Source organism: Hermetia illucens, chromosome 4, assembly GCF_905115235.1.
Source record: "Hermetia illucens chromosome 4, iHerIll2.2.curated.20191125, whole genome shotgun sequence".
Lineage (NCBI taxonomy): Eukaryota > Metazoa > Arthropoda > Insecta > Diptera > Stratiomyidae > Hermetia > Hermetia illucens.
In genome coordinates, this window is record NC_051852.1 from 67,050,959 (window position 1) to 67,072,891 (window position 21,933).

A 21,933-nucleotide genomic window follows, 5' to 3' on the forward strand; every position below is an offset into this window, starting at 1 on the left:
TTGAACAAAACTAGCAGATATGTAACTATATGTACCACAAGCATTTATCTAACTCATTTTACTTGCACACTTGTATAAACAGTAAAAGAATGAGTTCCGGACTTTATCTCTTTTCTAAGTAAAAAGGTTTATTAGGGTACAGTAATAAAAGTAGAAAAGAATTAGTTTTTGTTGAAATGTAAATGATAATATTTCAACACTGCCCCTCAAAAACTAATCGTGCGAAATGTAATGTTTTAAATTCTAAGAATTTATCATATCAAAAATGCTAGAGTCACTCCTTTGTATGTTCGTTCTGGGAAAATTACAAAATACCTGTAGTCCAACATTTGTTGCAAGGATTAGGAAAACCCAGTCAAAACCTAATCAGACCACTCACTTAAAGTACCTTATATTACTCCAAGCCGATCGCTGTTCTGAGCTCCTTAAACTTGATTGCTGATACGGGCTTCGTTAGAATATCTGCCTGCTGATTATCTGTTGAAATATAACTAACTTTGATTATTTTTCTTTCTATTTGTTCCCTAGAAAAATGATACTTAATATCAATGTGTTTGGATCTCTTGTGATTGGTCGGATTATTTGCTATACTGATACAATTAACATTATCTTCATATATTATAATTGGTTCTGGGATATGGAGATTGATACTTTTTGATAAAGATTTCAACCATAATGCTTCTCTAACTGTTTCGAATAAAGCCATATACTCTGCTTCTGTAGAAGAAGCTGCTACTGATTTTTGTCTTCTAATATTCCACGCTATTGTACAATTTTCAAATAATTTGAATAGATATCCAGTGGTACTTTTTCTATCTGTATTAGCATCTCCACCCCAATCAGAATCTACAAACCCTATTAATATATTAGTATAATTGTTTCTTGTATATGTTAATTTAATGTTAGTGGACCCTCTTAAATATCTTAATACTCTCTTCAAATATTTCCACAACTCTTGATTATTGTTATTCATGTATCTGCTCAAAATATTAACAGCTACACTCAAGTCAGGTCGTGTACATACCATTACATACATTAAGCATCCAATTAGATTTCTAGAAGGTGCATTGTAGTTCTCTTCTAAACTAAGAGCTTCATAGTTTAATTTACTTTCGAGTGGAGTGGAAACCGCTTTACAATCTTGCATATTAAATTTCTTCAGAATTGTTTCTATATATGCACTCTGATCTAAAGTAATTTCTTCACTATTCCTAGTAACTTTTATTCCCAAAAATAACTTTATTTTTTTCAAATCAACCATTGAGAATTTATTCATCAAATAAGTTTTAAAATTATTTAATGTATCAATATCAGCAGTCACAATCACAAGATCGTCAACATAAAGTACTACATATATATTTTTCGAAATATCTTTTCTGTCTAAAATATAAATACACCTATCAACAGGTGAACTACGAAAACCTCTATCTTTTAAAGCAAGATCGAACTCTTCAAACCAGCTTCTTGCTGCTTGTTTCAAACCGTATAGGGATTTATTCAGTTTACAAACTAAATTCTCTTTACATGATATTCCTTGTGGAACTTTCATATAAATTTCTTCTTTTAATTTGCCATTTAAGAAGGCTGTCTTTACATCCATATGATGAATTAGTAGATTAAATTGATTGGCGAATGCAATCATGAATCGGAAACTAGAAATTCTTGCAACAGGTGCGAAGGTTTCATTATAATCTACCAAGTATTGCTGACTAAAACCTTTTGCAACAAGGCGTGCTTTATATTTTAATGGATTTCCAAATTCGTCATTTTTTATTGTAAAAACCCATTTACAATCAACAATATTTTTATTTTCTGGTCTTGGTACTAAAGTCCAAGTTTTATTAATTGAAAGAGAATTTAGTTCTTCCCTGATTGCTTCTTCCCATTTATCTTTATCATCACTATCTTTAATTTGATTATATGAAGTTGGAATTTTGCAAATTATTGATTGAGCGCATAAAATATGATCATCATTTATATTATCTTCATTATAATTTACCAATGGCTTACACTTAATTCGATCACTTCTCCTTGGTTCATTAGGAATTTTTTTATCACTATCAGATGAATTCGGACTATTATTCTCTTTTACAGAAGTTTCATTTTCATTTTTTTCACTCATGGGATCTGTCACATCTGATTTACTATTATCAGATTTTTCACGGTCAACTACTGATTTTGACTGAATACCAGCGGAATCAGTTTCTACTTGCACATTATTTTTATCTGATATATTTTCAGATACTTGACCTTCTACTGATTTTGACTTTTTGTCAGAAACATCAGTTTTATCTTCAGAGTTTCTTTTATTAACTCCTTCACATTTCGCAATAGGTCTTGATCTTATAAAATCAAGTTCATCAACAATTACATCTCTTACTATTGCATACTTTTCTCTTTCAACATCCCATACTTTGTAACCATTTGGCTCGTATCCAACTAATATTCCCTTCCAAGACTTATCATCAAACTTTGTTCTACTGTTTTTGTTATGTACAAACACAGTAGAACCAAATATCTTCAAATATTTTATTTGTGGCTTTTTACCATGCCACATTTCATATGGTGTCTTGGTTTGTTTTAGGGCTCTAGTTGGAGTGATATTTATTAAATAGGTAGCAGTGAGAACTGCATCACCCCAGAAAATTTTATCCATACAAGCACTAATTATCATGGATCGAGCCTTTTCGGTTATCGTTCTTACCATTCGTTCCGAAACACCATTCAACTGTGGCGTTCGCGGAACTGTCAAATGATAAGTAATACCTTTTTCACAACAATAGTCCTTCATTTCATTTGATAGATATTCTCCTCCATTATCACTATATAAATTTACTACTTTTAAATCAAAATGTGCTTCAGTTTTTGCCACAAAGTCTTTAAAAACCAGGAAAACGTCGGATTTATGTGCAATCGTGTATGACACACAATAATGTGTATATTCATCAACAAATAACACAAAATAATTTTTGTTATTGTAGGACAAACGGTTTCGTCCAGGGCAGAGGCAACTCTTCAGACGCTGCCTCACCTCTGCCCTGGGAGCAGCGTGATCGTGAGTGGCATCGGATGGCTCTCCATTTGGTCCGGTCCAACAACAAGTGGTTGTGGACTTAGGATCCCTCACTTATCCTAAACAATTAATTTTTGTTGTTTATAGCCGTAGGAGATATTGGACCGCAAACATCAGAATGAATAATAAACACAATGGTCTTTTTACATGATTTTTATCCTTTTCTTTATTAGCTGGTAGCTTGGCTTGCTTACCTTTAATGCAAGCTTCACACAAGTCATCACTAGGATTTATGTTACAAATTTGATCTAAATCATAAATCATTTGTTTATTTTTCAATTCTATAAACTTTTGTTTGCCTATATGTCCTAATCGTTGATGCCACAGGTTATAATTGACTTTCGTAACATTAATCAATATTTTCTGTCTTACAAATTCCAACTTTAAAATTCAATTTCAAAATACTGTTAAAATGCTCACCTGTCATCAAGGTCTTACCACCTTTTTGAACAACGACACCACGTTCATTAAAAATTATCGTCATTCCAGCTGCTTGCATTTTTGTTACAGATAATAGATTGTATGGAACTTCCGGGCAGTACAAAACATCCTTTAATTCTCCTTGTATCCCTATTTTGCTGATTACGTTCAGTTTGCCTCTCTTAGTTGCTGTTATAAATGATCCAGTCTTTGCCACAGATAATTTCAACGGATGTTGAAGATGCTCAAAGTCTTTTGCTAAATCTTCTCTATTTATTATGTGGTCGGATGCACCAGAATCGATGACAAATTCTATTTCATTCTTCACGTGGTCACTCTCATAATTATCACCTATCATAAATGCGAATCCCGAAGCGTAAGCATTCTTTGCTGATGATTCACTTTTCTTATCCATAGTTTCATTCTTTTTATCGAACTTCGATTTAGAGTTTTTATAATAATAGCAGTCCTTTTTGATGTGCCCTTTCCTTCCACAATGGTGACATTCAAATTTTCTTGTATTTTTAGGGAATTTTAATTTATTAATTTTATTATTATGTCTGTTAAAGTCGCTTTTATTCATAGCACCTTTTTGCTTAAATTTCTTTTTATTGTATGACACATTTTCAACATGGAGCACTTGTTCACATAAATTTCGTCCCTCATTCGTTAATTTAACTTCATGGTCCAACAGTCGTGTTTTAACGAAAGCTAGACTTAAGCTATCATCTGATAATGTCTCTATTGCAGTTATCACAGCATCATACGAATTCGGTAATGACAACAGCAAATGTGCAACTTTATCAGTTTCATCTAATTTTGCGCCAGCCGCCAACATGTCGCGAATAATATCGTCGAAATTAGTGAAATGTTTTATCAGTTTTGTATCACCTTGCAACTTTAAAGAGAGTAACTTCTTTCTTAAAGCCAATTGGGTTGCGACACTTTTTCGTCCGTATATTGCATCCAAGTCACTTATTATTTCTTTTGTCGTATGTTCTTCCTTTGCAAAACTCAAAAAGGAATCACTTAAATATTCTACTATTACACTTTTTGCAGTCCTTTCTGCAATTTTCCACTCTTCGGTTATTTCATCTGGAACTTCACTGTCTACAACTTGCACAACATTTAGTTCGGTTTTATTAACCGAATGGCGCGAATTCGAAATTTCCAGACACTATATTTTTCACCGTCAAAGGGTTTAATGTTTCTTTTCGCACTAACACGATCCATAACTACCTATATTTTATTGTTTTTCAATTTTCACAGAATCCTTCACTGTCTTTGTATTGTTCAAAATTACTTTTCAAAACCGAAACTAATTCACAACGTGTACTGGGCCCATAACCTATTGAAATATTGGCACAGAATCAATTTAATGAAAACACAATTGTTCTTTCTTTCTATTATTAATTTTATTAATCTTCACTACTAAGCAAGGAGTGACTTACTTACTTCAGAAAGGTCTATCGAAGACTAAACTTATTGAACAAAACTAGCAGATATGTAACTATATGTACCACAAGCATTTATCTAACTCATTTTACTTGCACACTTGTATAAACAGTAAAAGAATGAGTTCCGGACTTTATCTCTTTTCTAAGTAAAAAGGTTTATTAGGGTACAGTAATAAAAGTAGAAAAGAATTAGTTTTTGTTGAAATGTAAATGATAATATTTCAACAGGATTATGTTGGATTTGTAACTATATACGGACAGAAAAATGTGCGTCTCTTACATAAGATGAACACAAAACCTTTATACCCGAAGCGCGAGCTTCCGGTATTCCGACTTGTTTCCATTATAAAGTTATTTTTCAAGATGTATGGTGACGAGTGAGTGTTAATTCCATTCGTGACAACAAAATCGACTAGATCAGGCATTTTCTAACTATCAGCTGGCCAGTAGATTGGCTCAAAACCTGATAAATAGGGGGGATGTTAAAGATAGTAATTGGGAGTTGTTTGCCCTTAGGGGATGTTAAGTGGGATCCTCGGTGCGCTGATTTAACATTATAGAAAGTGTCGAATTGTGCCGTCGTTATATTAGGTTTAGGTGGGCAGTAGACTCTAGCTGTAAAGATGGAGATTCAGTAATGTTGATGGCTGAGTAGTGAAGATATAATAGTTGTCAACACAAAGTAGGGTAGACTTGAATTCGGTATTTTTCTTCATTAATTTCAACCCGCCATGCGGCTTGCCATCAGGATGTCCAGAATATTAGATGGTGTATCCATGAATTTTAAGAAAATTTTTGGGAGCGAGGAGAGTTTCAGATACGAGCAAGATATCAATGTTTTCTAATTCTAAAAGGAATTCTATTTCATTTTTGTGGCTAAGGATTCCATTGATATTCCAGTTGGCTATTTTCAATTACTTCATAACAGGGCTACTTTGATTAATAGCTCAGTCTGTCATTAACCATGTTCATCAGTTACATTTGATGCATAGTCGCGGTTAGTTGGTAGATGCTGTTAGCAAGGGATTGGGGAACTTTTAAAATCTCACCTTGATTTGTATTTTTTATAGAACTACTTGCTTTGAGTGTATCAGCGTGAGATACCTTGGGCGACTGTTTATTTTCTAAACTAGGTTTACTTGTTACATCAGGTACCTGCGTTTCTTGCTGCCGCTGGATAGCATTTATTTACAGGGTAGAAGATAGAGCAACCTCTGTAGTTCGGGTTGTGGTTACCACCACAGTTACTGCATCGTTTCACAACCAGGTTGTTCTAGGACTACTGAATACTTTGAGGATTTAATAGAAGATTTATCTGTAATTTCGGAACAATCAGAGTGCGTGATTATCGCTTGAACTTGGAAAGTCCCCATATATTTGCAGGCTGAAGATAACCGTTAGAACTTGAAAGCGACCTGCGGAATTAATTCTTGCGACCTTTTTTCCTGCACTATCGGTGCTCTGAAAGCAAATACTACATATTTATTCAGCACAAAATTGCTGCCAGCCGAGTTTCCACCAGGACAGTAGCATACATGGGAGTTGGTCCGTGCTAGTATGTACAGACTATGTGAAGCGCCCGAACAAGGAGGTAGCTGAATTAGGGTTACCCATTCATTTTGAAGTGCATCCTGCTACGGCATGAGTACGACCTAGTAAGTGCCAAACTTCGAGTTTCAGTGATTTATGATGAGGGTTCCCCCTGTCATAGTGATCACATCTCTCGAATTCAGGAATTTCACCTGGGGCTTGCGAAAAGCCGCATTTTCATGAAATATATTGGAAAGGACGAGTTCCTCTGTGAAGAAGATGTATTGAGATCCTACCCAGATCTATGAAGCCAACTAATCTGGTCTGGACAAGCTGTGTTCAGGATTTGTCGAAGGGTATTAAAAACCCGTCGAAATGGTGCCATTTGGGGAAATGGGAAGAGGGAGCTTACATTTAAATTAAGAAAAGAACTAATTTAGAATTAGGTACTAGCACTGAGGAAGGAGGCACTACTATTGTATGCGAAAGCAAAATAAAAATATTTACAGTATAAGGAACATTACGTAGTTCTTTTCTTAATTTATATATTAACTATAAAAAAAATATGGACATTAATTTCAACTTAAGCTTATATTTCTAAGTTTCCAGTCAGGTTTATAAGTTCCCGGATACTTTGGGGAATTTGTCTTTTTGTGCACCGGACGTAGCCACATTAAACATAACCTAGTTTCCCCGGAGTACTGGCTTGAAATGGACAGAAAATTTACCCCTCCTTCCACCAACTGGCACGTTCGGGGGTTGTTCATCCAGAACCAAACATCAAGCAGTTAGATGCGTTAAAACCATAGGGCATATCGGCTATCGGCAATGTTTTGAAATTTGATTGATGGAAAAAGGAAAGCTAAGATGTTTTCATACGCCCGTCGCCCATATGCATATATGGTTCCCATTTACCCCTTGGTGGGGTATAACGCGTCCACCATACCTGCGCGCCATGATTCGCGACAATTGCCCTAAGAGCAACCCACTCGCCCTCCATCTTGGACGAGTGGATTCGCCTGCCTGGCGTAGCCCAGAATGTAATTATCGCCACTTTTATTATTATAATTATCAGTGTGTGACCTACCCACTACCACTTCTGTATTCCGATCATAGTGCGTACGAATGGCAGGCCTGTGCGCTGACCAAGTTCTTCGATTGAGATAGTGCCAGGTCAGCATACTTCGATGATATGACGCAGATAGTTCTTCAGGAAAACTTCGGGCTTTTGAGTAACAGTGGACACCACTTTCCATGTGCTACTTCTATATAGCAATACAGAAAGAATACTAGCACAGAACAAGTTGAGATAACTGCATCTTCAGATTCTAAACGATGCAGCAAAAGCGTTGCCTCTTTTTCCAAATCCATACCCATTTGGTCAAAGCTCATGAACCTGTGAGTGAACGAAAAGATGTCATTAGAGTAGTCAAACTGTTTGAGGAAAGATCTCATAGTTGATTGAATTCCCCCACGTTCTCCGTACCAAGCAGCATTTGGAACGTCATCGATAAACAGAAGAAATGACATCGGTGAGAGGATGCAACCCTGGTGAACTACGCTCTCAACCTCCTTGCAGCACGTGTAATTTTGCGCCATCATATGTCGATCTGATAATAACTACCAATTACTTCGGAATGCCCCTTCTAGTAAGAGTACTCCAAAAATACTCCCGGTTCACGCAACCGACGGCTCTCTCGAAACTGATGATGATCAATGCAGGGGGACCCGTAGCGGAAACCAGGATCAAGCATTTGAGGTGTTCCTTAATACGTTGCGGGATTATTTTAGCTATTATCCATGCGAAGGCAGGGAACACGCGGATACCTCTCCAATTCTCACACTCGAAACGGATGCCTTCTTTGGAATCTTAATGATCAGCCCGTCTTCCACTCCCTGGATCCCCAAGACTTCTGTACGAACGAAATCTGTAGTAACTGCGGGTACAGCGATAAATAACTCTGCGAGGAGACCGTTAAAACCAACAAATGATTTATGTTCAGCTTGGAAGAGCCGCGCGTATTCGTACGCTAAGGCGACTTGCCATTTCACCCGCAAATTGAGGAGATGTGATGCGATTAAGAACCGCCTTCACACGACCATCAATAATTTGCGACCTCACGCAAGCTCTTTCAGGATGCAATGCACCACTTTCAACCAAATTGACCACGTGTTGATCGAACGCCGCCAACTCTCAGCCTTGATGAATGTCAGAACATATAGGGGGGTCCATATACACTCGGATCACTATCTCGTTGGCATGGCGCTCCGAGCTCGAATAACAACACCACCTAGAATTCCCTTTGACAATCAGGTGAGAGTGAACACGGAAGCCATCCACAACACAGCCCTCCGCGACACCTATAAGAGGGAAATGGATGCCGCAATAACCGCAATCAGCAGAGGACCTGGAGATGAAGCATCAACAAATGATGAACATTCGCGAGTTGGAGGTCCCGCCAACTGAAGCGACGGATAAATACTGCCACCACCAAGTTTAGGAGAAAGAGTCCGTGCAATTCATGGGCTAAAAATCATAAGTCACCAGGAGCCGATGGAATTACAGCCGAATTGGTTAAATATGGAGACGACCAGTTACACTAAGTGGTTCATCAACTTGTGCTCAAGGTATGGGACAGCGAATCAATACCTGACGATTAGCAACGAGGCATTATCTGTCTCATACATAAAAAGGGAGATATCACACAGTGCAGCAATTATAGAGGTATCACGTTGCTGAGTACCATCTATAAGATATTATCCGCTATCTTGCTAGGCCGGAAAACCCCATACGCCCAGAACATTATTGGCCCATACCAAAGAGGCTTCACTCCAGGCAAATCAGCGACAGATCAGATTTTCTCTCTGTGGCAGGCCATGGAAAAACTGTTGGAATATGGACAACAGCTGCACCATCTGTTCATCGACTTTAAAGCCGCCTATGATAGCATAGCCAGGGTAAAACTGTACACGGCCATGAGGGAATTCGGTATCCCGACGAAATTAATAAGACTGACTAGGCTGACCCTGACCAATGTGCGAGGCCAGATAAAAGCAGCAGGATCACTCTCAAGACCATTCGACATCAACAACGGTCTACGATAAGGGGATGCCTTATCGTGCGTCCTCTTTAACCTGGCCCTCGAGAAAGTGATGCGTGATGCTGATGTAAATGAAAGAGGTACGATCCTCTTTAAGTCCACCCAACTACTGGCCTATGCTGACCATATCGACATCATGGGAAGAACCACCCGCGAGATCTTGGGCTGCACATCAATGAAGGTAAGAGAAAATATATGGTGGCAACGTCAGCACCGAAAACCAACCAACAAACAAAATCAAACCGGAATCAAACATGAAGAATAAAGATGGGTGACTACAACTTTGAGACCGTTGATAATTTCTCTTATCTAGGGTCGAAAATCACAACCGATAACAGCTACGATGATGAAATCCGCGCACGGTTGTTGTCCGCCAACAGAGCCTATTACAGCTTACAAAGACTGTTCCGCTCGAAACGTCTCATCATAGGGTCAAAGCTCTTACTGTACAAGACTATGATCTTGCCAGTCCTCATGTATTCCTCGGAAACTTGGGTTCTTAGCAAGAAAAATTGCGAAGTCTTGACCGCGTTCGAGAGAAGAATTCTCCGAAGAATTTTTGGCCCCTACATGAGGATGGACGAGTCCGGTTGTGAACAAAATCTGGCTCAATAGGTTACGGTGGGCGGGTCACTTAATCCGTATGAATGAGGATGATCCCACCTGGGCTATAAGAGCAATATCTATGGTAGAAAAAGAAGACGAGGCAGACCCTGCCTAAGATGGAACGATGGCGTAGGGCAGGACGCCAGACAGCTTTTGGGGATATCGAATTGGGGGATCTCGGCGCAAAACCGGGATGTCTGGAGTTCTTTATTAAGGCAAACCTAGACCGGATACCGGTTGTTGCGCCGTTAATGATGATGATGATGAAGAAAGCGAAAGATTTGTCGGGCTGGTGACCAAGGATATAAAGAATTGGCAGCGAAATATTAAATTTGCCATTTCCGGAGTAAGAAAAATATTGGGAGAATATAAATTTCGCAGAACGACTGAAAGTTTTCAGAAATTGTATGGCCCAGAGTGGAAGACTACTACAAGACTAAATCCGCAAGAGAAATAAAAGAACCCACAAATTTGAACATTTCGTCACGTACAGTACAAACAAGACTAACTGGAGCAGGAATGAGGAGTTATTGTTACAAAAAGCAGCCTCTACTGCGTGCAGCCAACATTACGAAACGATTCTCATTTGCAAAAAAAAATAACATACCCCAATCATTTTATAATAATAGTCGTTGCCGCAACAATCCATATTGGATCAGGGCCTTGAACTGTTCTAGAGCACTTCATTCATGACCGTAACGGTACACTACAGTACACTATAGGAGGCAATGTGCTCAGTAAAAAGACTAAAAAAGAAAAAAATATTTTAAAAGAAAACCTGCGCTTGGGTGATTATATTGGCCAAGAAGATAATGAACTCAAGCACACGAGTAAAATTGCAAAACAGTTTTTTATCGAAAACGGTATTGAACAATTAGGGTGGCTGGCTCAATCGCCAGATTCGAATCTAATTGAGCATCTGTGGACTGTTCTAGATAACAGAATTCGTTTAGAGTACTCTTGTGCACATACCGTCGGCTTAAATTCAATTGTTATGAATCGAAGCGACGGTACTAATGCAATAACGTTACTATTATAATTAGCACTTGCAATTCAACTTCGCAGTTCTCAAAACGAATTTATTCAAATTAATCACATACAAAATTAACTTCCGAAAACGAAAAGCGCCGCTAAATTGGAATGTCAACAGCTATCATCCGTCACGCATCGCAAAATTTCAATTTTCGGAACTTCACTACGTGCCGCATTACGCATCGGACTTATTCTATATTGCTCCATACAAGTCTGTGTAATGAACATCATTTGATAGCTCTCTCACTCCGCACGTAAGCATTCCTTCATGTGGCAACATAGTCATTAGCCATTCAATCATTCAGGTTTGGGCAGGCCAAAGTCACTAAACCATTCTCAGAAACTGCCCAACCGCAAAATCGGAAAAAGAGGATACCACTATATGGTCGCTAAGCTCCGAAATACCTTTCATACCGATATCTCTTGAAATAACGTTAATAATAGTGTATCACTACAATTTTCAGTATTTGGCTGCAGAATCCCCCTTAAGTTCATCCTAGCACCACAGTATGTATGTAATGTAGGCTATAATATAGAGCTTGATTGTACTCAGTTTGGTGGAAATCGCACTATTACTAACAAAGTTATAATAGGTCAAAGTTGCCACTTCTTTGGAAATTCTAAATTTGAATGTCAATATCAGCCGAAAGTGAATATGCTCACATAATATGTATATGCATATATTCCGTGTTACGTGCTAATTGGGGCAAATTCACATTCAATGTCTTTATAAAAGAAATACATAAAACCTTTCATACCTGAAGCGTCCAGCTTCCGGTTTACCGACTTGTTGAGGTTGATTCTGCTCGCAAAGGGGCAGAAACTCTATCCCCTAAATTTAGTGCAAGTTGTTTCCGCAGCCCTGCTACTCTCCACTAGTAATAACACTTACTTGTTGCGTGGACGATGAAAACTTTGTAAAACTCGCTAGAGAATATTGTAATGTATTGGGACGCTATCAAAAGCGATTTTATCTCATCGTCATTGCTAAAGTTGTATGCCACATGCGATTGCGTGGATTGATAGACGTAAAAAACTAGTTAGGTAGTTCTGCTGATAACTTCGAGTGGAATGAGCACGGCGCGTTGTAGCTTCGATATGGTGATAAAGTACAATAATAATGCTCACAAGTGTCTACTGCATCTAGTATATATGTGTGCGTCATTATGTGTTTGCTGTCAAAAATCCTCAGGAATCTCAAAGGATTCTAGGTCTCATTACGTTAAGAAACTACCTTTATAAGAATACTTTATAAAGTAATTTTAAATAATTAATTCAAAATAGCGTATTTGTAGAATTAATTATATCTCATTCTAGGTTAGCTGCGTTGGAAATAGTTCGATTGCAAAATAAACTGGTAAAACGTTTCGCGGAGGACATCGCATCGCAGCTTGGTCACAATGGTCTATCAGCAGGAGCTGTTGTGTTTAATCCCAACCAGAACGTTGCTGAAATTCAAGACTATGAATGGACCTTCGCGCAAGCATTTCTGTATTCCCTAACAGTGCTAACAACTATCGGTGAGCAAAAATATTAGAAAATGGAAAAAATATTTTAAAAAATTTATTGAAAAAATTGATAAAACATAACTGCGTATGTATGTGTATGATTCGACTCATGTACTCATTCACAGCTGAGTCGACTGGTATCCGACTTCAGATAACGATACAAATCCCATTGCCACCAGTTAGATTTGAACCATGACCTTCCGTACGACAGCCTTGTGCTCTAACCACTCATCTATCAGGTCCGAAATGCACACATAAATCCTTTTGAGTCAGAAAAGAGCTACCTAGCATACAGCCATTTGTTCAATAAATGGAGATCGACCCACAACTGCCAGAGGCAATTCACGTGTTTACAGTGCATCACTTTTGGCTTCCAACCCCACTTAGAAAATAAATACATTCACAAGTTAAATTAAGTTACCCCGCACTCTGGTTCACAAGTATCGGCTCGCTCGCACTTTGCTGTAAAAACAAGCGCGTAGTCGATTGACGGCGATATTGCGCCGCAACGACAATCACGCCCCCGTCTCCGATATCACAAGGCAGATTCATTCACTCCGCTGCTGAATTTAGATGCATTTTTAGTTCAAATCAAATATAGTAGTTCGCAACTGCGGCTGGACGCTTTCCACTTCCAAACACATTTAGCATCCTTATTTTATTCTTTCCTGGGAGATATGATTCCAGCATCAGCTTCATATATCGCGGAAGGTGCGAATAAATCCTGTGCGAGTCTGAACTTGCGCACAAAATCAGCCAAAATCAGGTGTACATTTTGAATTAACGACTGGATAAGGAGGAACGACGTCTATTCTTTCCCAACAAGAAACGTGATGTCAACCGACACTATGCCTACTGTCAAGTGGCTAGTCCCGTTGGCTGTCCTCAGATGGATGCGGAATTTCTTCCACTTTTACCGACCATCTTTAATAATTTTCCGTGCGAAATCGGCAGCTACACCTTTAACGGTGACACTGGTATCAATCAGTCCCGAGACAGGTTCACCCAAGAGTGTGGTATCCGAATGTGGGTGAATATCATTGCTAAGCCGGCTTGCGAAAACCGCAGAGTAATAGAGACGACGGTTGCGCATTATTCCTCGCCAATACTGACGTAAGCTAAGAGTATAGCGTTTTCGTTTTTTCATCGCCACCTCTGACACTCCAAAGATCCGTTCTCTGGTCGCTTTGTATTGTTGCAGTCTCACGTGTCGGCCCGCTTCAATGCCTTGGTAGTCTCGTGCGTCTGATGCAGGAACACCCTGATGACTCGGGCTGGGCTCTTAAACTCGATATTTTGAGCATAAGGGGTTACGTGTGTTCGCGAGCCCGCAACCGTAACAGAAAACTTTGGGATCCTCACAACAGTCTTCGAACAAATGTCCAATCTGCGGACAATTTCAGTAGACCAAGTCACAACCTCAATTCTGAATCTCAAAACTAGGGATTTCTTGCAATGCCTTCATGTCAGCACCCACTTCAGACTCAGCAAAATAGCTGTGCAATTGGTGACAGAGCCTGCTTGAGAGACGCTCTTCTACAACTTCACTCTCGCAGCTCGCAAACCGTAGCAACTCTACCAATTTGTCTTCCGTTAAGGAATTTTCATCAAATGTACAGCTTTATCGTAGCTGTCGAAATCTTCAGATGGCCCTTGCGTTCGGTCTCGCATCAGTTCAAGGACATCCCAATCATCTAGATATTCTTAAAATCCCCACGAAAAGTGGTCAATTCAAGTGGTCCCGAAGACTAGTGGTAATCCCAGTACCAATCTGCTGCTCTCTCTCTAGAAAGGGTATGTACAAAAGTACAAAATCACGCGGAAGGGCAACCGTTGGGTGCCATCAAAAACCAGATACCAGGATGCTGTGATAGTGTAGACACCATGCGCTGAGAAGGTATTTAATAGTCGCACCTGGTATCCTTAATATCCTGACTACACTTAACTTGAAGGATCAATCTTTCAATCCTCTGAGTGGAGTGAAGTCGAACCAAGAGCGGATCGATGAATGGAAGTCGCAAGCAATGCACAGCAAACACGTTAATTGTCTTTGGTAGCCATTTGTCGATTTGCATTTGTTGAACAGATGTCTGTGAGCTGGGGAGCTCTTTGCTCAGACGGAGGAGTTCGTGGGTGCCATTAAAACGGCGTCGTCGCCAATCGAGCTTATAAAAAGCTTATAATGAAAGAACGGGTGGAGAACGACCAGTGCAGAATGTGTGGTTCGGTGTTCGAGATGTTGGACCATATGTAAGGTTATCCATGAAAACCTTGCATAAAAGCATGGGCTGATCACGGGAACATGTCCAGTTTACCGATATAAGCCGCAAGCTGCACTTGATAGTTCTGCTTACAACATGTATTGGAACCGGCAAGTTCTGACTGATCGCCATACTCTATATAACAAGCCTGACGTACTGTTAGTTGACAAGATGGGTCACTTCGCGTATATAATTGAAGTTGCTATCCACCATAACAGCAACGTGGAGAAGAAGGTGAACTATGAGCCATTGGCTCGTGAAATCAAAGAAATTTGGCGTCTCGAGCGGGTGGTTGTAGTTCTCGTAATATTGTCAGCTACAGGTATTGTACCCAAATCCCTGACGGCTTCCCTTGATGTCTTGGGACTTTCGCACAGTCTCGTTCAAACCATGCAAAGTACACCATTCTGCATACGTGCTCGATATTGCGGGGAGTTCTTGACGGATTCTCCCATTGACCTACCCCTAACCACTACCACCAGCGCCCCTTTAGTTTTTAAGTAGGTAGGATTGTCCGAGCCTAAATGCTTGGTGTTATATTACGTAAAATCCGGCATCTGGTGAGATTGTGATAACTCGGAAATAATAATAATCTTTGGGGTAACAATCCATATTGGATCAGAGCCTTGAAGTGTGTTAGATCACTTAGCTGTTTTACATCGACCCACTCTAACATTTCTTTATCCTTATTCTAGAGCTACGTTAACCTACTTCCAAAATATGTTTCAGAGGTCAGTGCTATTATGCAAACACTCAGGACTCCACAACACAATACTGACCGACAAATATGTTCCGCATATTGTAATACAAAGCTCGCACTTTATATCACAATATCGGTTATTATTATTATTCTGTTAAGGGAAAGTCGCACCCGTCCTTGAAGAACTATTGTGTCCCTTTTACTGGTTATAGTGTACCTATTGATCATAGTATCTCAAGCAGGCCTGTAACCGTTAGGAACTTTTGTATGTTCCCAACTTCCAGATGTTTCAGCTTTTCATCTGGTATTAAGTGTTCTCCCAGATGTCTCGACTTACGTTGCACAAGTGCCGGACACTGTCCCAGGACGTGTCTATACACCTCTATAGGTTTCGTCCTCCTCCTCACAAAACCTGCAGACAGTGTCGGTAGATATCCCTAGCTTTTTCTAGGTGATGGTTCAGCCGACAATGACCAGTGAGAATTTCCACTATGCTTCGGAGGTTCTTTTTGGTGAGGTTTAAGCAATCCTTTGTGCGCATGGGTTCGTATCCCCCAATGAGCACCCTGGACTGCTCCATCCCTGGTAGGCACACACGGTCGCGCTCAATGAGTCACCTCATCCCTCCCACCATAGATGAAGTTATCCCTGAGAGCGACTTTACCTTACTCGGAGCAGTCAATCTTGGCCTGCTAAATGATACTACTAACGTAATTTTACTGCAATTACTATATATTATCATTAATTACTCGTTATAATTCCTTTTACCCCAAAATATATATAAATAAAATAGATAGTTTTCCTCTTAATATAATTCGGTTTTGTCATGAACATCCCATTTTGTTCACATTTAAGTTTTTACAACTCACTTAACCTAACTTAACAATGATCGACCTGCCGGGTGAAGCTATTTCTCGTCAAGATGGATGTTGTTGACATTCGGCACTGAACTTCCCTGATAAAGCCTGGCTCGTAGGCAAAGGTGGTGGAATTGGAATTTTTACTGGACGGCTCCTCGACAGGTTGCTGCTCGATAAGGATGTTCCTTTTCTCAGTATATCGGTATTTTCTGCTTGATGGTTGTCGACCGAAGACGTCCCTTTTTCTGCATTTGACTGATGTAGTCCTACTGACTTAATTGATTGATCTCGTCCTACTGTCCTCCTCCGCCTGACATATGCCATCAACACCACTGCAATGATAATAACAAAAATAATGCCTAGTGTACCTGCTGATGTGTACATAAGCATTCTCCTCGCTGCCTTAACTCATCTTGCTAGCTCCTGCACCGCCCAACCTTCGCTGCGCCACCGCTCACCTAATCCTTCGGCGCTCAATATGTTATATGCAAGGGCCTTGTTTCGTTAAGTCGCACAGCATTGACCCGTATGAATGAAACCCTCTTTTCTTACTACATCTTGCGACATTAAGCGAAACCCGTCCGCCCGCAAAATGTTCCGCTCTCCAAGTACCAACACTCCCATTCCGCTGAGGGTGCTATCCTCATCTTGCTCATCTGAGCAAAGGAGCGTAACAGCCACTACCTTCCTCAGGATAAAAAGCCAGTAGTTACGTGTGCTCATTTTAATTATTCCATCCCAAGGGCTAGCCCAACTGCCACGGCAACCCTTATTACCAATTTTGGCAAAAATGCTGGTCACACACATCCTTTTAGCAGACATAACGATAGGGACTTTCTTTTCACATGCAAAGCATGTCTCATCAGTTGCCGACAACATCGGGGTACATTCGCTACTTCCCTTTTCAATCATCAGAGCGAAATGTTGGGCGGCACTACTAACCGCCAAAAAGTCGTCTTCCAAATAGTAGTAATGATACCCTCTATCCAGTGCCGCCGGAATAGCATACGTTCGGAAGAGATGAAAAAATCGCTTCTCTAGCAATGGCACATCAAGTCGAAACAGCAGCTCGCGACCACTTTGCACCATTCGAACCTCCATCAATTGATACAGCAACTGATGATCCAGACTCAAAGCCTCCACCTTCAAAGGATCCCGATTTGGTAGCTGTTTCAAGAGTGCTAGGAAGTCCTGATTATGAAGTAGACTTGTGTGTAGCCTTCCATATTTCGCGCTCTCAGTGATCCTCTCAATGAAGTTCACCGCACTCACTGTCGAATTCAAAGCCGCTGCTGAAGATGTATAGAGCAACACGATTCGCTTTCATTCTTTCGCTTCCTGCCCCCTCGCCTCGTTGTATAATTTGTGTAGCCTTGAAACTTCATCTGCTTTCGAAGGATTCGCATTTTTCAACGTTAACTACAAGACCGGTCTCAAGGAAGTTTTGAAAAATGTATTCGAGATATTCCAAATGCTCATACTCAGAGGAAGAAGCAACCAAAACATCATCCAAGTACAAGAAACAAAAGTTAAGGTTTCGCAGGACGGAGTGGATGAACCTCTGAAAAGTTTGTGCCGGATTGCACAGATCAAAAGGCATTCATATCAACGCGAAGAGTCCGAAGGGTGTGCATATTGCTGTTCTTGGAACATCTTCTAGAGATACAGCGATTTCACGGTACTCTTTGGATAAGTACAAGGTCGTGAAACCCGACAGTGTACAAAGTAAGCATTCAAATGTCGCCACATGGTCTCCATTCGCAGTTGAGCTTTGGGACCATATCCATTGGAAAAGAGTAGCAGCTATTTGATGGTTTGCAAATACTCTGCTTTAAAAGTGCGACGAATTCTTCCTTAGCAACAGCGAGCTTCTGCGGTGGTAGTCGATGTTGCTATGAGAAAATATGGAAGCCAGTAGTGCGGATGTGGTGCTATACATCATGCTTAGCTGGCTGCGAAAGACAACTTTCGATAGTTATGTCGCAGCCAGTAGTGCGGATGTGGTGCTATACATCATGCTTAGCTGGCTGCGAAAGACAACTTTCGATAGTTATGTCGCTGACAGTTGAGCATGTAGCAAGTTTTCCTGAAGACTTGTGCGATGTTATGGGGTCTATAAGACACGTATTCTACAGATCCACTACCAGTCCATAGTGACCTAGGAGATCTGCGGTGGAGCAGGAGGCGCCTGCAGCGTTGTTGCGACATTGCGAAATAACCAAAGTTATATGGAGAAAGTAACAAGGCCCACAACGAACGGAAAACGTGACTAGAGCGGCAAATTTAACAGCAACACGACTGGAACAGAACTCACCTTGGAAGTCGAGCTTGAATGTCAACATCAGGATGAGGAACCACGCGAACCAGCTGAGTGCCAAAGGCCACAGGCCGTCCAACTTTGTCTCTAAAAAGCTTTCTGCTGGCTCCTGTGGCCTAACGTGTTTTACTTTTAACAAAACCTTAAATCTTTTAAATTTAACCACATAACCCAAACAAGGTTAAAGCGATCAGAAGCTTTTCTCTGCCAACCACGTTGAAGAATCTAGGAAAATTTTTGGCATGTTAAACTTCTATCGTCGTTTCCTGCCCAAGGCCGTTGATCACCAAGCGATCCTCAATGCTTACTTGCCTGGGCCCAAAACGGAAAACTCCCGCGAGGTTGCGTGGTCTACTGACTCCCTCCAGACATTTGAAACTGTTAAAAAAACAGCTTGTTGGTGCTACACTACTGGCATATCCTCGGTCAGATGCACCCCTAGCCGCTTTTGTCAATGTCTCAGATACAGCGATAGCGCCGCTCGTCATCAACGGGTGAACCAAAGCTGGAAACCGTTGAGCTTCTTTTCGAAACAACTCAACGTCGTCATGTACCTCTCCATTAAATACTTCCACTTCTCCCTTGAGGGCAGGCCTTTCACAGTGTTCACGGACGCCAAGCCCCTTACTTTCGCACTTAAACAAAAAACCCGACAAAGAATCTCCTCGCCAACTTCGGCAACTGAGCTTTATCAGTCAGTTTACTGCCGACATCAAACACGTGTCTGGAAAACACAACGTTGTTGCGGACGCTTTGTCATGAATCTCGGAGGTCACAGTTCCCGCCGCGGTCCATTATGCGACAATCGCCGAGGCGCAAAAAGAAGATGTAGGGCTTCAGAGAATGAGAGCAGATACCAAATACAAATTCAAGGAATTTTCGTTTCGATCTCCAACTTACTCTGCCTGACCTCAGACAATGGACCTAAGCAATTTATTCCGGCCGATTTTCGCAAGAAAATATTCTATGCAGTACAAGATCTTGCGCACCCAAGCATTAGGACGACGATCCGGTTAGTCACCGGGAAATATTTCGAGATTCGCACGGATTCCATTATTGCCCCACAATCAGGTTTACGCGGTGACTTGAAGCAATACAGAGGTATTGTCTGTTCAATCATATGTCGAGGCCCTCTGTCGAAAAAGGATCCCGCGTGTTTGTATACTAGCCGCAATCACCACGGACCAGAGAATGCACTTTGATTCTACTCTTTTCTCGGAGTTAGGCAAGCTCCTGGGTTTCAAATGGCGGAGATGGTGTACGAGGAGAATCTGCAATTCCCCGCTGACCCTGTGCTGGATATCAAAGCACGGCTAAGCGACTTCAGTTCAGGTGCTTCTGCTCAACTGTGATCGACGCCATCCTCGCGACATACGATGCCGGATGTCGACACCTCCCGTACCTGGAAACATGCTCGCGGGTCCTCATTAGGGTCGAGGCTTCTCTGAGGCCGCTGCGCCCAGGATACGAGGGCCCCTTTAAGGTTCTGGAGCGACAGAAGTCCTCCTTCAAGTCCAACGTTCGGGGCGGATCCAAATGGGTATCCTTGCCGATGCTGAAAGCCTTCGCCGAACCGGGAAACGCTCCAATAAAATGTCCGCGAAGCATCAGGTTCATTGGCGGGATCATCTCCGCCGTCGCACTAAACTGCCTGGCACGAGTCCGTCGCGCGCGCTTCCTCCTTCTTTTGATTCCAACCGCCGACGAGTGAAGATGTAGTCTGCATGCAACCAGCGGTACATAATTGTTTAGTATTTTTTCCTCTTCTTACTTACAATAGCGGGCTTCTTCCATATATATAAAAGTTGTTGCTTAGGCGATTGTAATGCAGGTTTGTCGTTACTCAGACGATAACCACGTTTCCTAATTTGAACGTGCGAAGACCAGAGACACGCAGCTGATTTTCTATCGAATGAAGTTGTTGAGTAAACGATTTAAATAATTTCGTTTTTAAATTGAAAAGAAATAAAACAAAAGTCGAACGCAAAGAAAAGATAATTGAAAAATTGTTTTCCTTTTATTTTTGTGGGATGGTTTTTATGTGATTTTATTTTATCCAGAATTAGAAAATTATTCGTTTGGAAGTCACCAATCTATTCGGCAATTATTTATTTACAATATATATTGTTAATTATTAATGAATTACAATATACGATGAATTACAATTTAATTATCTGATTAATCTAATTTACTTCATTGCTGACTGCAGAATTAACAACGCAGTTTCTACCCGTGGATTGGTACCCACGATGGAGCATAAAACCTGGGAAATGCCTGCTGAACCAACACCAACAGCTCTACTACCAAACCCTACCTCCACCTCCACGTGGTGACCGCTGGGAGCTCTTTCTTAACGAAAAGCTGCAGACGGAGAAGGATGAAGGCGAGTCTCCCGCGCCTAAAAACGGGACAAATTGTACCAACTGGTCCTCCAGGTTGGGGGTTGGGTAGGGCTGACAACCCTACACGGAAAACAACCGTTACGAAGCCACAACAGGAGCCTCGGATAGGACGGATATTAAAACGACGAACCCGGCAACGACAAAGGAACAACGATTTGCGCATTTTCTCATGGAACGTGCGCTCCCTGTACAGAGATGAAGCTGATAAGCAGCTAGCCGATACCCTGTCCCAATATAGGGCTGATGTAACAGCGTTGCAAGAGATGCGATGGACAGGGACCGGTTTCCTGGAGAAGAGCCACTACACCATATATTATAGCGGCCATCCAGTAAACCATGTGCTCGGAGTAGGTTTCTTAGTCAGCCAAAAAATGAAACCTGCTGTTATCGGCTTTGAAAGTATAAGCGAACGGCTATGCACTCTGCGCTTGCGAGGCAAGTTTAGAAATATAAGCCTCATAAACGTTCACGCCCCTACAGAGGAGACTGCAGAGTCGGAGAAGGATACCTTCTACGAGGCAGTAGAAAGAGCCCTCGAAGCCTGTCCCAGATATGATATCAAAATCATACTTGGGGATTTCAACAGCCAAGTAGGGAAGGAGCCCGTATTCAGGCGATACGTTGGCTCCCATAGCTTACACGAAAAAACAAATGATAACGGACTGC

The 21,933-nt window shown here is 40.9% G+C and overlaps 1 protein-coding gene across 2 annotated transcripts in view; it reads left to right on the forward strand.

The window, feature by feature from the left end:
* LOC119654317 (TWiK family of potassium channels protein 7-like) overlaps nt 1-21,933 on the forward strand; it is a 439,773-nt gene that overhangs the window by 377,017 nt on the left and 40,823 nt on the right. For both annotated transcript variants that reach the window (XM_038059642.1, XM_038059643.1), the window contains exon 4: nt 12,537-12,739. In XM_038059642.1, coding sequence (XP_037915570.1) covers nt 12,537-12,739 — 203 coding nt within the window. The remainder of the gene's footprint in view (nt 1-12,536; nt 12,740-21,933) is intronic.